General features: G+C 33.4%; 1 protein-coding gene across 2 annotated transcripts in view; it reads left to right on the forward strand.

Moving 5' to 3' along the window:
* Positions 1–17,477, forward strand: part of CADM2 (cell adhesion molecule 2) — a 1,050,900-nt gene that overhangs the window by 956,340 nt on the left and 77,083 nt on the right. For both annotated transcript variants that reach the window (XM_029215414.1, XM_029215413.1), the window contains exon 7: positions 14,811–14,989. In XM_029215414.1, coding sequence (XP_029071247.1) covers positions 14,811–14,989 — 179 coding nt within the window. The remainder of the gene's footprint in view (positions 1–14,810; positions 14,990–17,477) is intronic.

Raw genomic sequence — 17,477 nt, forward strand, 5'->3', positions numbered from 1 at the left:
CAGTGTTAAGTATACCAAGTATTTTTTATTCTCTAAAATTAGAAAATAAAACCTAGTAACCAAATTGTTTTAAATATTAATGAAAATATATATGCAATTTCTGCCTCCAAGTAATTTCATAATAAATAATAGCCATGAGGATAAGTTATTATTTTGTCAAAAAATTACATACAGTGTGTCTCACCAAGTTTTAAACTCAGAAGTCTTAATTAAATATTTAATACACATGCTGATATTGGGCTACTATGGCAACACTGGGAACTGTGTTACTATCTCAGATTTCTTTCATGGCTCTGAAATTCAAGGTTCTAAGCAGAATAAACACATTCTAGGACAATGGTCTGTGACTTTCCGAAGCGTGTTTGAACAGCAAAGGAATCCAAACTAAAGTCATGGCAAAACTGGCAGGGCAACATGGCTATTTTTGTTGAGGTTAAATAGTAATAATGAGCTGTAGAGAAGAGGGACAGAGGCATGAACCCTTGTCAGGGGGTAAAATGTAATATAGCTAGAAGTGGAAAAGTCCTGAGACATAGGAATAGCCCCTCCATACTGTTAAGCAGAAAAAAATTTAGAACAATTGGAAGGACTGGAAGGGGTAGAGAATGAGTTCTGGTTCCACAAATGTGGAAAAGGCAACATTGTAAAGGAGTTCAGCTGGGATGAAATAGAGATTAACCAGGTAGCTAGTTTTGACAGAAAGCCAAAGCAAGAGCTCTAGAGAAACCAGAACTAAGTGAATAGCATGGTTCATGAGTGGTTGAGAATCCAGAGTCTGTGATGTATAAGGCCTCATTTTGGCATAGGTTTCAAGTTCACTCATGCTAGTCTTATTTTAACCACACAACTATCCTGTTGTAAAAGGTTTACAAAGACTCTTATAATTGTTTTCATTTTGTAGATAAGGACAGTAAGTCTTGTGGAGGTCATATGACCTTTTCTAGTCACTCAGTTGATAAATGGTAGATTACAAAGACACTTTTTAAAAATTTTAACAACTCTGATGGTTATGTTTTCTTATTTACATAGTGTTTTTAGTTCTCCTATCATATTGACTTTTCACAATAACTCAGAGAAGTTGGCAAGAATGAGAAAATACTTATAAACTTTTAGGAGTGCCCATATTTTAACTAAATAATTATAAAAGGTTATCAGTTATGAATCAAACCTGTATTAGCATATCTAAATAGTATCTAAAGAATTTCTAAATATATCTAAATAGTTCTGATTATTAAATATATTTGTTTTTAAAAAGCTAATTATATTATATTCTTAATTTGATATGTTTGAGAAGATTAAGACTGCAGGTTATAACTACAAAGCAATACCTGCAAACGTAATACCAATGTAATGAAATACAATGCACAGCCTTAGAGGGTAAATAGAATAAGCAGGAAGTTCAAAGTGAACACTCCCCCAAAGTATGTCTTTCTTGCTAAATACTACGCTTAATATGTCACCAAAAAAATTGGTGGAATAAACAAAATGAGGGGACAGACCTACTATATACATACTCTCACAAAGTCAGTCCTTGGATGATAAAAGTTACAGAGCATTTAGATTTTTTCCCCCCTTGTGGTCTGATCTCTAGAGAGATATAAAGTTGTCTCAATTAATTAATTAAAGGCATTGTAGTCAGTTTTTTCTAAAGTGCTTTCAAAGGAATAATATTGGGAAATTCGCTCCAAGTTTTCATAATTAAAAAAAATATATCCATGTGCTGTCCTTTTCATACAAGTTTCTCTTCTGAGGCCCATATGGTCTTTTGCTTCCCTCTCATGGCTTCAAAATTTAATCCCATGTTGACTTTCTGGAAACACACAAGTGGTTATCTTGGAAATGAGACCAAATATATTTGGTTTTGATTTTGAAACAAGAAGCTGACTCTCGGTAATCTCCACTGCTGTTATTTAGGATGGGCATCTGTGGTGTGTTGGGCACTCAGTCATTTTCAGTTAAATGTGCCTATGTCTTGTGAAAGTCCCATAAGAGCTTGCAGAATCATGATTATAGATCCAAAGAGGAAATGTACTTCTTGAACATTTACAGGTAAGCAATTTTCTTGCAACAAAACCCCAATTATTTTGTAAATATTCAGTGGGAAACTCTAACACTAAAATGTCTCAATATGTTTAAGACATTGTGGAGTGATAATGTCATATCCTTGATTAGATTTTAAGATGTGTACTTTTGGGCTCATGGATTTTAAAATCTCTGTTTCTTTTTAATATATTAATTATGAGATTACATCTAAGCATTTTACTCTTTATTTAAAGATCTGTAAACATTCATTTGTGTTTATATAAAAACAGTCATCAAAATGTTAATTGTAGGAAATGTGCAGAAACAAAAATCACTCTTAACATGTAAAAGAGCTGAAATATCATACTTCATCCTTGATTAAAGAACATGTTAACCTATTGCTCAACAAGTGCCATTCAGTAAGATTTGTTTTTTCTCTTTGCAATTTTTTTCCATAATACATGTCCTAATGTTAGAGCTAGTATCCTTCTGGTGATCACCATTCAACTTACTGAGAAGTGTGTCATTTTGTGCTTGTGGTAAATAATTTGATTATCATTTTTGCAAATATATGGAGAGAACAAACTGTGAAAAAATAAAATCCAGAATCACTGGAGATATTTAGTATTATTTCAATTAATGGTGAAACTGAGAACATTTTTATACCTTGGAAAGCCATTTATTCAAACAATCTAAAGAAATTTTCTTGCATTATATGTGTTTTTACAAAGTGTGGTATATATTGATTCACTTTTCTAGATATAACCTCAATCATACAGGAACCCCTAAACTTCAAAGTTTGAAAAAAATTTAAACAGCAGTGTCCCAAATTGTAGAAAATATGAACATTTACAAATGTTTCCAGTTAGAATGAGTAGAATATGTCAGTGATTGTTGATGGCCTTAAAGCCCAACTCTTTCAAATTCAAAGTACTGGAAATATCTGGGATGCTTCAAGGAAAGGAGAAAGAAGAGAGAGACAGAGAAAATAAAAAAGACAGGAGAAAAGAACACTAACTCTTGTGACTTGTGACCAGCAGATTTCTCTAGAATGGTGAGCTGTGATGGACTTCAGCGCCACCACTCAAAATTACAAGTACAGAGATGAATATAGTGAGGTGACCATCAAGAAGCAAGATTAAGGGCTTCCCTGGTGGCACAGTGGTTGAGAGCCCTCCTGCCGATGCAGGAGACACAGGTTCATGCCCTGGTCCAGGAAGATCCCACATGCCACGGAGCGGCTGGGCCCGTGAGCCATGGCCGCTAAGCCTGCGCGTCCGGAGCCTGTGCTCCGCAGCGGGAGAGGCCACAACCGTGAGAGGCCCACGTACCGCAAAAAAAAAAAACAACGAAAAAAGAAGCAAGATTAAAAATATAATAGCTTTCCAGTATAGGGACAAAAAGACCTAGAGGCCACAGGAGCTCTCACTGTGGGTCACAAATGCAGTGTTTTTCAAATAGCTGGTTGTGGCTTTTAATGAGTCATCAGATTAATTTGAAAAACCGTTTTTAAAAAACAAAAATAAAATGGAAAAATAATAGAATAAGAAAGGAAGTAAGAAAAAGAAAGAAGATGTTACAGTACATTAGAAAGAGCAAGCTTTTATTTCCTGTGTGTATATGTTTGTGCATTGTGTAAAGCTGTAAAATATATCTTTTCCTGTAGGTCGCATTTCAAAAGATTTGAAAATTGTTACATTAACACCAACTGTGGTGAAGCTGGATCTTGGGGACATTCAGGAAAAGAACATGCTAAATCCTAATCACTTCAGTTTCTCTAAAACTGTCACTACACAAAAATGTATGTTCAAACTGAGGAGATCTTAGCTCCAAAAAAAACAGTTGAATGGCACTATGTATGTTCTGTTTAATAATGCAGAAAAGTTTGATCCTTTGAGAAGGATTTCATCCAAATGATTAAAATATACTTGCAAATGTTTTAATCTTAAATTTCAATTATCTTCAGCATTTACTTACATGAAGCATTTAATTCCCTAGCTACCAGATAAATGACGTGCGCTTTACTTTTACTTTTCCAAGACCATTGGTTTTAATATTAGAAAAGAAAGAAGTCGTGGAACAGAAACAGTTCTATAATGGTGACACAGTGTTTAACATAAGTATTAGATCTTATAAGGTTAGTTAGCACAATTTTATAGTAGTGAAAGTAATGGATTGTAAAGTAACTCTTATGTGGAGAATAGGACCCTGTCATTGCAATGTGCCCTTGAACTGAATGGTTTTCAGGCATCTGACTGATTAGGATGCTTGTAGATACATTTTATATGGTATCAAATTGTGCTTATAATGTACCCAGGTTGATAAGGTGGGAAATTCTGAGAAACTCAGACTCATAAGTTATTGATTTGAAAAACATGAAAATGTTCCAAAGTCTATCTTAGTCAAAGGAGGTTTCAAGGAGTTCCTAAGTTTCAAAGAAATTGAAAATAATATTTTCTTAAGAAATTATTTTTTAAAATATCATAGAGATTTTGAGGTTAATGTACATACAAAGAGGGACTTATTATTGCTTGGATGAGGGAATGAATGTTTACTCAAGATTTCTTGATCTTTTAACCAGGAATTAATATTCCATGTTTACCAAAGGGAAAAAAAATGTTAAGTGTAGATAAGGCATGGGTAATTGTTTTGCTTTAGCACAAAGTCCTTGAGAGATTAGCTTAAGCATTTGTCACAATCTTGAATATTTTTTCTTCAGTGCTAAAATCTGTCACTCCTTCAGGATCATAGCAATCTTATCTTTTCTGGGGATAATCTTTTATTTCTTGTGCCACAAAGCATCTGGAATTATACAGTTTGTAGTATGAATGCTTTGTTTTTCAAAAATGTTAAAATAATTATCAATGAACACTACCTTATCAGTAAAAAGTGGTCCAGGATTTCACAGGCACTCTAAAAGGTGCCATTATTTTCAAGTCTCTAAAGGCACTTACCTCTTGCATATAGTTTATTTTCTATTTCTACTACAAGTTTCTAAACTTGTAGGCAAGAAGTACCTTAAAAAGTCAGAATCAAGTAGCATATGCTCAGATTAATCAGGGTAGAAGAAATCCATTTCTCATTTTCTATTGAGATTTTAAATCTAATGATGAGGTTAACATTGATTTTATTGTCCCATCTGAATCTAATCTTTAATGTAATGAGACTCCTCCTACTTGACACTATACTAGTGCAATAGTTGATTTCAGGAATTTACCTGAGTAGATAAATTCAGAATTAGACTTTCATCTTGCAATTTAATGGAATAAGTAGGCTTGATTTCCCGCTTCAAACTGACTTCATTTATCACTGCATTAAACACCTTTGACCCTATCAGGCAGAAGTACTGATGGTGATATTTGAGTAGGGGCTTTCATTGTTGAGACTTTCAACAGGAATCACTGGGATTCTCAAACTGCAAATAAAAGGGAAAAAATCATTGCTTTTCATAAAAAGAATTTTTCAAGTATAGGAAATATCTTATCTATTCTGAGCAAAGACTAACCCTTAAGAATTATGTGGATATAGCAAGAGACTGAAGAACACGTCCAGAAACCACTAAAATCAGAAGGGAGTGGAGACCAATGAGGAAAAAAAGCTAAGGAACTATTTCACTCTTTCTCTCTCTCTTACACACACAAATACACAAAGATATTTATTAAATGAAATACAAATAACTGCAACAGGCTAGAAACACAATGGAAAATTACATACATTAAAGAGTAGTTAAATTTTCTTCACCTGCATAATTTCTTCAAGTCTCCTTTTCCTTTTGTTCCCTCTTCACTTACTGTATTATTCCAGCCCTAAATATTTGAAATATCAGGACAGAGCCAACTTCACAAATGATGATACCAGCTGTATCAAAATACAGATTATGCAAAAATAATTATTCTAAATATTGTGTTAAAGAGCTATAGGGGGCAGAAATGTATACATATAATCATATATTTTAAACATTTATGAAAATACATGGGGCACATTTCCACATATCAGAAAAGCAAAACTTTTGTTTTTTGGCCACATTAGGTCTTCGCTGTTGCGTGTGAGCTTTCTCTAGTTGCGGCAAGTGGGGGCTACCCTTCATTGCGGTGGCTTCTCTTGTTGCAGAGCACAGGCTTTAAGCACACGGGCTTCAGTAATTGTGGCTCGCGGACTCAATAGTTGTGACACACAGGCTTAGCTGCTCCGCAGAAAGTGGGATCTTCCCAGACCAGGGATTGAACCCCTGTCCCCTGCATTGGCAGGCAGATTCTTAACCACTGCGCCACCAGGGAAGCCCCAAGATGTATTTCTTTATTTTCTTCTAGCACTTGAATTTAGAGTTTCTTAAACTGAAATCATCTTTTCCTTTCCACTGTATCTCAGTTTGTTTCCACCCTGGTTTATGTTTTGTTTGTTTGTCATTTGGTTGGTTAGTTGGTTGGTCTTGCATTGTTATTTTTTCCTATTCAGGACTAAGATTGTTTTCATACAGACTAGACTCCGTAAGGAGAGTTTCTCCTTTGTTTTCACTAACACCATACATTTTCTAGCTCCAAAAAGTTATGTTTACTTTCCCAAGAGCTCTTCTATTATATTCTATTATTCTGTGCTTGCCTTTATTATTACTCCAACTTCATGTAAATCTTTGTTTTCTCTCTTCAGAGCTCTATATATGGTCTCTTCATTGAATTTTTCTTTTCCAGGTATTTCACATTGGTATACTTAAAGGAAACTCTGCTCAGAAATATTTACTTCTCAAAAGAGTTAGTAAAGCATTTTTATTTTTCAGGAAGGTCTGGATTTTTCCACATGATACTCAAGGCCAGGGTTGAGTGCCAGGCTAAAAAACGTACAGGTTTAAATGTACAGGTTTTTGTTTTTACCCCCCACCTCTCTATTCCAAACTTTTTCATTTCTTTGCTTCTGTTCATCCTCCTCTTTATGACCAGAATGTTCCCTACCATATTTCATTCTGTATTCCATATTAACGGCATCATCAGTCTTCTGGTCTAATAGTAAAATAATACTTTTTCATGTTCAGCTTCATGTCCTAAAACTTTGTCTCGGGGGCTTCCCTGGTGGCGCAGTGGTTGAGAGTCCGCCTGCTGAGGCAGGGGACACAGGTTCGTGTCCTGGTCTGGGAAGATCCCACATGCTGTGGCGCGGCTGGGCCCGTGAGCCATGGCCGCTGAGCCTGCGCGTCCGGAGCCTGTGCTCCGCAATGGGAGAGGCCACAACAGTGAGAGGCCCGCCTACTGCAAAAAAAAAAACAAAAACAAAACAAAACTTTGTCTCGGACTAAGCTTCTTATGAGCATATTTGGTCCTGTTCCTTAATATCAACTTACATCTTGGCTTTTGATTTTATTACCCCCAGCTCAGTTATCACATCAAATACTTTTAACTTTGCCCTTTCCTAATTTGTTATCTTAGCCAATAACACTATCACCTAGGAACCTTATACTCTTTCCAGGCATTCACCATGTTTAAATTCATCTATTCAACAATACGGCCTCTGGAAGGCAAGCATCCTAACCAGGATTCTGACTCCTCTTGAGCTGTCATCTTCCATTTCTACTGCTCAAAATCCTGCCATAATTAGAGAGATGAGTCAAAAGTTATATCTATCATAAAGCCTGTTGCATGTTCCTAATACAGATATGATGAATCTTTATGATTTTTTATAACTCATTTATGCCACTTACCATATCCTGCCAAATGTTATATTTGATTAGACATATTTTATGTAAACTATTAAGGTATAATATCTCAGAGAACAGATATTATTTTAGTTTCCCTATGTCCCTCATAATTCTTGGTTCAAAACTTGCACTGATTTGTTTATAGACACTTGTTGGATAATAATTGTGTAACCTTATGAAGTACCTAGTCAAGAATATATAGGTATACTTTAATTAACAGCAACAACAAAAATGTTCATTGATCTCTTACCTGTCTTAAGTTGTAAGTGTTAAGAGAAGGACATTTTCTGGTAATTAAACCCATCGAGACTCATTGAAGATTACTCTACTATAAAACGTTTCTGAAGTTTTGTTTTCCCTTAAGCAAAACTATACGTATAAAGACAGACACATAAATGTTTCATTGATTATGTTTTAAAACAAACCTCAATTGTGATAAGTAAAACATTCAAAGTTAACTTGGCTAATAGTAAAAGTTATTTGATGTTTTAAGAATTGCTGCCATGAAAAGTATAAAATCAATATCAGAATAAAAGGAAAACAAATTTCATTATAATTAAGTTACACAACAATCAAATCTGAGGAAAAATCACAGCTTGTATGTATTCTCCAAGGGCCTAGATCAATATTTTTACAATAATTAAGAATATACCTTTCAATATATATAGAAAATTACTTACAAACTATGTTCAGAAACATCTTGTTTGATCCTCAATAACAAAATAATCCTTTATGTATCTTTAAATTTGAAATGATCAACATAATAAATAACTCCACAAGTAATCCCTTTCAGTCTCTTTCTGCTTATCTACCATATCCTTTGCTTCCATCTGAGACTCATTACAAAATTATGTTTTGAATTGGTTTCACGGCTTTGAGAAAGGCTACTCTTTGAACTTCCTTTGTATTTGTATTTAAATTTTAAAAAAGGAGCAAGCAACCCCAGCTTATGTTTTCCTATTTTCCTTTTTTCTTCTTCCTCACTTGATTGACAAAGTTTGGACTGTGGTTTATGGATACAATATCCATCTACCCAATGGAGATTGCCTAGGCTAGATTTCTCTCAGAATCCTCCCTATGGGAACCCAATAAAATTAAAATTCTGCACTTGAAACCAATTTCAAACCCACTTTTCAATTAATTTTCATTTAAGTTCTCTCCCTCCATTTCTCTAAAAATTTGATAGCATGAATGCTGAGGTTTTATATACAGACTCTGCAGTATAATTTCTTGAATTAAAAGTTTGCTTAAAGCAGAAAAAGGAATCAAGATGTTTACATAACTCCCACCACCTTCTTTCACTTTAGAGTAAAAATATTATAAGAAATAAAGGGGAATTAGGCTTTAAAAATATCTCCTGAGTATTGAAGCTTCAATCACATCTACTGCCACCCGTGGAATTTCTAAACTGAAATAAATGCAGTAGTCATCTTCTTGTGCCATATAAGGCCCCAAGTTATTAAATATAAGTTCATGCTTTGTCTTATATTAAAGGAAATGTAAGATATATGTAATTGTAGTATGTAATTTCTTTCTTTTTCCTTTGAGCCAGAACAAGATGTTTACTTGAATGCTATTACAGTAACTTATTTTTTTCTTTTATCTAGAAAAAGTAACTTAATTTTCACAGGATTAATTTTAGAATTAGAACCCAACATGTACTGTGCTTATTGAAGGAAAAGACATTGCAGAACTCAAGGGGGATATAGCCATTTGGGAAAAGGAAGATACTGGAGAGTGTATCCATTCCAAAATTTGGAAGACCTTTTACTCTTGTCCACTTTGTAAGGATACTAGGAGAATTCTTTCCTTAGGAGATCTGTATTGTGGGACTGATATTTCTATAACTGAACTGCTTATTCTTTATTCTTCTCAAGCATGAGCCTAAAAGGGAAAATGGGAGCTATGAAGGCAAAGCTCACCAATAGTCTCATCAATAGGTATTCTCATCAATACCTAGGGAGTGAATGATTCCATATACAGTTGGAAGAATTAGAGGGATTATTACTGTGTCATAACTTTACAGAATAAATGCCCTAATGACTAACTCAGGAGTTTCAGTGGATATTAGTAATTATGCTTATATCTAGTTCAAATATTAAATAAACTGGTAGTCTGAGAAAGTTGTGGCAATTCTTTCCAACACTAATTTATAAATAAGGAATTGTTAAAGATATCAGAGATTCTCCTATTATATATCTACAAAACAGTGAGTCAATAAAAGTTTTTTAAAAGTCTGTTAAGATAAAAACAACTTCACCAAGACGTTAGGATACAAGAGAATAAATATATAAGCATATTTGGTTCCTTTTTTCACTTTTATTTTCTTGTTGTTTTTGCTTACCCTAGGAAGAAACTGCTACACAAATATTTTTAGGTACCTAAGAAAACAAAACATCTTTTTCAGCCTTATAGATTTGGTAGACAAACATAAATTTAATTTCATCTCATTCAGAAGATTTTCTACTTTTAGTTGAAAATTAATTGCTTTGAAAGGGGCAACTCTCTGGATTGGCTATCTTAATATTCTTGCTGTAGAGTTATACAGTATTATCTCATGCCTGATGCTGTGTCACTGTCCTCTTATTACTGGTGTCTGGCTCCTACTCTTTTTCAGCCTTATCACGTAGAAACTGTAGACTGGAACCACTTTTTAAATGATCTCCTTTGGTTGCCTGAATAGCAGGGAAGATTTTTATTCATTTGCAGCAAGAAATTCAATCATTCTAGGTTCCAATTAGAGAAAGCCTAGGGGCCCTCTTTATTAAGATGAAACACAAATTGTATCAAGACTTGCTAAACCAGTTAATATTTTTATGGTGAAGCTTATTTTATTAAGAAGCTTGAACATTTTAAGTACTAATTGGAATATGTGTAGGCTATTTTTAATCGATGTGTAAACTCTAACCTCCATTTTGTTAAAATTGCATCTTATGGTGGTAACATTTTTTGCCACCTTGAAGTTTTATCATTCAGAGTACAATCAAGAATACTGCAGTGTTCGGTGTCAGGAGTGACTTATACTGCTGTAATCTCCTGTTAACCATTTTTTCAGGTGTTTGTTCATTATTTCCTAAAAGAGAGAATTATTAGAAAAAAAGTTTTTTAAATACTGGCAACTTGAATAATTTTTCTAGATCTTTAACTTCATTTCTATACACAAAATTTAAAATACATATCTAAATTTAACTACATATTTACAGAGCCATGTGCTTTAAGATATGACTTAAAGCTTATGAACACTAACAGAGAAAAAATTGACAGTTTAGATTTGGGGAGTATATTTTATGTATGGAAATGCATAGGTATTTGCATATAATTATATCTGTGTGTTTAAATTCCAACTTATATATGAAGAAATATTGCCTCTTAATATAATAAAATACTTCTATTAAGCAGTATTTTAAGGATGAATTTTCTGAAATTCAAATTATCCTTAATGTAATTGTTATCTTAATGTTGGCCTTATGTGGCTTTGTAGAAAGGATGCAATTTCTAATTATTTCACTTACATGCAGTTAATCATAGTTTTATTGTGCCTGCTTTTTTATTTAAAGAATTTTAAGGATGTCTATGGTCCAAGATTATCCAGTCTATCAGTTTTAAAATAAGAATTAGTAAATTCAAATAGCAAGAAGCAAATGAGGAATATATGAAGAGAGTTGAGAAGTATTAATGGTTTGACTTTTATTAAAGATGCTATCAGAATGAGTTGTCTATATAATTGGATGATATAAATTATTGTATTATTCTAATGTTTTTAGGTGACAAGCTTTTACTAAAAAACTAAGTGACTTTTTTACCATACTGCTGATCTACTTATTTTGATACAATTTACAATATTTATTATTATTTGGTTCGCAACTTTTATTTCTTTTACAAAATTTTGTCAGAAAAATATATATTCTTCATCTTAGAAAAGCTGTGGTAGTCATAGGCACCACTTATCAAGACCTATGTTCTAATTGTATTCACGACAACAAAGCATAAGTTCAACGTTTTCACCAAAATAAACAAATAATTAAAGCTTTTTTGAAAATAATTTATAATGGTAAGATAAAATCATGTTTAAATTTAAAAATTTTGACATAGAAGAACTAGGAAAATATTCATCATGTTAGAACACAAGAGGTAGTGGGCAAAGCATTGACTATGGATTCAGACCAGGGTTTGAATATATCTCTAATCTTCTATATTATTATCTGCATTATATTTTTTAAAATGATACTCACCATGTTCTTACGAGGATTATAGTAAATCTATGTAAAGTAACTAGGACATTGTCAACACATGGTGATAGATACTAATAACCATTCTTATCATTAACAATTACATAAGACTGAACTCTTTGAAGACAGAAATTCATGATTCATTTATCCTTTCTTCCCTGAAAGCAGGTTTTGAGAATTGTTTGCAAGTATTTGATTAAAGGAGAACTGTCAGTTTCTATGAGTTCAGTTTTTTCTTAGATTCCACATATAAGTGAAGTTATATAGTATCCGTCTTTCTCTGTCTGACTTTTCCACTTAGCGTAATGCCCTCAAGGTCCATCCATATTGTCACAAATGGCAGGATTTCCTTCTTTTTTTTAATGACTGAATAGTATTCCATTACATTTGGAATTAATTTTCTTTATCCATTCATTTGTAAATGGACACTTAGGTTGTTTCCATGTCTTGGCTATTGTAAATAGTGCTAAAATGGATATGGGTGCAGATACCTTTTTGAAACAGTGATTTTTTTTTTCCCCCTTTGGATATATACCCACAAGTAGAATCACTGGACCATATGGTAATTCTATTTTTAATTTTTTGAGGAACCTCCATACTGTTCTCCATAGTGGCTGCACCAATTTACATTCCCATCACCAGTGTAGGAGAGTTCCCTTTTCTCCACACCCTCCCCAACAGTTATTACTTCTTGTCCTTTAGAAGGCAGCCATTCTAACAGGTATAAGTGTTATCTCATCGTGGTTTTGATTTTCATTTCCCTGGCTGTTAGTGATGTTGTGCATCTCTTCATGTACCTGTTGTCCATTTGTATATCTCCTTTGTAAAAAATGTCTATTCAGATTATCTGTTTTTAATCAGGGTTTTTTGCTGCTGACTTGTATGAGCTCTTTCTTTATTTTGGATATTTACCCCTTATCTTATTTACCCAGACATAATATTTGCAAATAATTTCTCTCATTTCATAGGCTGCCTTTTCATTTTTTAAGTTGTTTCTTTTGCTGTGCTGAAGCTTTTTAATTTGACGTGGTCCCACTTGTTTATTTTTGCTTTTGTTGTCTTTGCTTTTGGTGTTAAACCTGAAAAATCGTCACCAAGACCAATGCCAAGGAGCTTCTTTCTGTTTTACATTTTCAGGTCTTACATTCAAGTTTTTAATCCATTTTGAGTTGATGTCTATGTATAACGTAAAATAGGGGCCCAGCTTTATTCTTTTGTGTGTGGCACTTCAGTTTTCCCTGCACTATTTATTGAAGAGACTGTCCTTTCCCCTATTGTGTATTATTACCTCCTTTGTCAAAAATTAATTGACCGTATATGCATGGGTTTATTTTTGAACCTTCTATTCCATTTATCTATGTGTCTATATTTTTGCCAATATCATACTCTTTTAAGTACCATATCTTTGAAATATCATTTGAAATCAGGAAGTGTGAAACCCCCAGCTTTTCCTTCTTTCTCAAGATTGCTTGCCTATTTGGGGCCTTTTGTTGTTGCATACAAATTTTAGGATTGTTTGTTCTTTTTATGTGAAAAATGCCATTGGAATTTTGATAGGGATTGCATTGAATTTGTAGATTGCTTTGGGTAGTATAGACATTTAATAATAATTCTTTCAATCTATGAGCAAAGACCATCTTTCCATTTATTTGACCTCTTCAGTTTCTTTCATTAATGTCTTATAGTTTTCAGTGTACAGATCTTTCACCCCCCTTGGTTACATTTTTTTTTCTAAGTATTCTATTCTTTTTGATGCAATTATAAAATAGATTTTCTTAATTTCTGTTTCTGATATTTCATTATTGGTGTATAGAAATTCAATTGATTTTTGTCTATTGATTTTGTATCTTGTAACTTTACTGAATTCATTTATTAGTTTTAAGAGCTTTTTAGTGGAATTTTTAGGGTTTTCTTTATGTGCTATCATATCATCTGCAAATGAAGACAGTTTTACTTCTTCCTTTCCAATTTGGTTGTCTGTTATTTATTTTCCTGCTTAATTGCTCTGGCTAGGACTTCCAGTAAAATGTTGAATAGAAGTGGCCAGAGGCAGGGGTGGGGGATAGGGGAAATGGGTGAAGGTGGTCAAAAGATACAAAATTCAAGTTATAAGTTCTAAGGATATAATGTATAGTATGCCAACTATAGTTAATAATACTGGATTGTATATTTTAAAGTTGTTAAGAGAGTAGATCTTAAAAGTTCTCATCACAAGAAAAAAAAATAACTATGTGAGGTGATGGATGTTCACCAAACTTATTGTGGTAATCATGTGGCAACATTTACATATATCAAATCATTATGCTCTGCACCTTAAACTAGTGCAGTGTTGTGTGTCAGTTATATCTCAGTAAAGCTAAGGAGGAAAGAAAAGAAAAGAGATAACTTGCAGAAAAAAAAACCTCTAGAGGGATGAGAAAGCAGGAAAGGTAAAGGGGAGAAATTTCAGGTGGTTTCAGGCAAAGCTGTGCCCCACAATGGTGGCCCCAAATGCAAAGGTATAATTCCAGGTGCCTCTGTGGAAGGCTGCTCCAATAACCACAGGCAATCCTCCAGAGACCAGCAGGTATGAGACATTTAGCCACAGAATCTGGGCCGCAGGACCTGCTATCTATCAGTGACTACTATAGTGACTCAACTAATTAGCTCCTTAATACATGTCTGCTTAGTTAAGGAGAATAGAATAAAATTATAATTGCCATACCTCCAAAATCTTCTGAGTGAGTGCATTATGATTCTTTTGGTACCTTATAGAAGTTAGCACATAGTTATCCATGAAATGAGTGTTAAATATTTATAAATTCCTTAATTAATTCACAGAATATGTAACATTTCATATGTTTTTTGTTTATATGTATGTTTAAATCCAATAGGCCAGAACCTGTTTTGTGGACAAAGGATGGCGGAGAATTACCAGATCCTGACCGAATGGTTGTGAGTGGTAGGGAGCTAAACATTCTTTTCCTCAACAAAACGGATAATGGTACATATCGATGTGAAGCCACAAATACCATTGGCCAAAGCAGCGCAGAGTATGTTCTCATTGTACATGGTGAGTACCTTTTGACATTATTATACATGCAAGAATGACCTGAAAAACTGCTTAAATTTATCAAAATCTTTAGAATAATAAACAAATTTAAACGGGTTTTCTTTTTCTTTCACAAGGACTTCTCATAAGTGTAAATATCTCCATGATTCACAATTAATATGTTTCAAGTCAAACTAATAAAATAAAATTACAGCCTATACTCGAAATAAAATTTATATGTGTGAAAGATTTTTTAATTATAAATATACTGTATAATATTTGGTGGTGAATAGTAAATCATATTAATGGTTTTCTTTACATTTTATGCTTTAAATTATAAATCAGAATCATGAAAACAATATTTTCCCTGAGTTAATTTTGGTAGTATTATCATAAAAATATGCTTTATAATCACTATTACTAGTTTTACAAAGAGAGATAGCATGTAATCGAGATGTAGCAAAGACAGAGGTGTACAATACTAGCGAAAACTGCACTAATTTCTTAAGAACAATAATTTGAAACACCCACAGACATTTTTTTCTCCTCTGCAATGATCTCACAATTTGAGTAAATATAGGAAAATGGCAAAAAGACATGCCAATACCCAAGATTAAAAATAATCTCTGTTTCTCCTAAACTCCAAAAGCCAGGATAAGTTGTTCATGAGGTAGCTTTAACATATTGTTAAACGAAGATGAACTTTTCTGAAATCGATAAATATCACAATAAACAAAATTAGTCAGATTTCTTTATTGCAGGACTTCTCAGAGTTTATTTATAGGGTACAATGTGAATCTCCAAGAGAAAAAAGCATTAGAGAATGTAAGATTTTTCTCATATAGTTCACCAAGAAAACGTTTTTTTTAAGACTAATGTTGTGTTCTACACAATATTACAGTATTTGAATGAGTACTGTGTAAAAATTACACAATGCTGTAATAAATCCAATGGATCTTAGAAATCCTGAAGGGAGTACACTTATTTGAAATCTTTCTCATGAACCTAAGTATAAAATAACTGTAAGAAGCATGAGTTAATTTTATACCTTTCCAAAAAAGGAATTTGGGGGATAAAGTCTAATTCTTTGTAAAGGGATTTAATTTTAGGGGAAAAATAATCCCATTTGTGTTTTTTTCCAAGATGTTTACTTTTTTATGATACCGGCCAAAATTGGAGAAAGAATAATGTATTAAGTCAATTTACAACTTTATTTTCAAATTGCCTTAGTGTCTACTATTTCTCAGTTCTTAATAACACTTTTGTTCTTGAAGGCAAAGTCTTGCATTGAATAGACTTTCCACATATAGACATCTTGAAGATAACAGAGCTGAGAGAGTAATTTCTAGTATCTCATGAATTGTGCAAATTCCAGCTTTTGGGAAAGATCAGCCTAATCAAATTAGACTGATAAATTGGAATTAAGTGTGGTAACCCCCTGTAGATAAACCCTACCGGGCTCACTGCCAGAGAGAATATAACAACCACTGAGTGTGTCAAGAAGATAAGTTAGATCCTTAGAGCAGAATCCAGGAGTAGCTTTCAGTTCGTGCTGACCTGGATGTTTAGATCCTGCAGTCACGGAAATGAAGTCTGATTCACCCTCAACTTGATAAGCGCTTGTCTCACCTAACAGTTTTGGAACCTGGGGCATGTTACATAGCATGTCACATTGTGTTGAAAGCAATATGACATAAAAATATAGAGAATTAGAAGGGAAGTGACAGAAAAAATAATATACTTAGATGAAAAGTATGTTGTTTTTTTAAAGTAATTCAAGTGGGGAAAGTGCATATGTTTTCTCAGTGTTTGCAAGCTAGCCAACAGCATGATTTCCTAAATAGCCAAGTTACCTTTAGGTAGTTGGCAGTTGACATATTTCTAATAAATACTTCTCTGAGCACTTTGTAAGAAGTCATTTTTGGCTTTGCTTTTTGAACTACAATTCATCAAAAGCACCCCATAGATTAATGCTATTCATGCTACTAGATAAATGCTGTGAAGTTCAACAGTGGTTTACCTAGGATTATTGACACAAGTAATGAGAGGCTCGAAGAAACAGTGAAACCATATTACACTGTGTTTAAAAAGGGCTCCAATTGGGTTCATTACAAAATAAAGGGTTTTTTTCCTCCTTTGTGCACAGGGTATAATGTTTCATTAGTCACTGGTTGTATAAATATAAAAAGCTACTCTCTTCTGTTAATGGTTTGGCCATTTCAAAACCCAAGTAAATGGTGAAATTTGAGTGGTATTTCAATCTATAATGAATGCTGTATGCATTTCGGAATGAAGTGATAAGTGATCATTCGTGAGAACTTTACCCTTTTATCTTTTACACCAAGTTTGATTTTACATTAGCTGTGATAATTTAATATAGCTCTAGCACAGAAGAGCCTTTCATGAGCTGAGACTGTCTTTGATTCTACCACAGTTACCTAGGTTCTATTGATTCGAACTTGATGGAGGTCAGAGCACTTTGCTGTGAAATCATCTGCTATCTAGGTAC

This window comes from Monodon monoceros, unplaced genomic scaffold, assembly GCF_005190385.1.
Source record: "Monodon monoceros isolate NGI ecotype Baffin Bay Population unplaced genomic scaffold, NGI_Narwhal_1 Super_Scaffold_11, whole genome shotgun sequence".
Taxonomy (NCBI): domain Eukaryota; kingdom Metazoa; phylum Chordata; class Mammalia; order Artiodactyla; family Monodontidae; genus Monodon; species Monodon monoceros.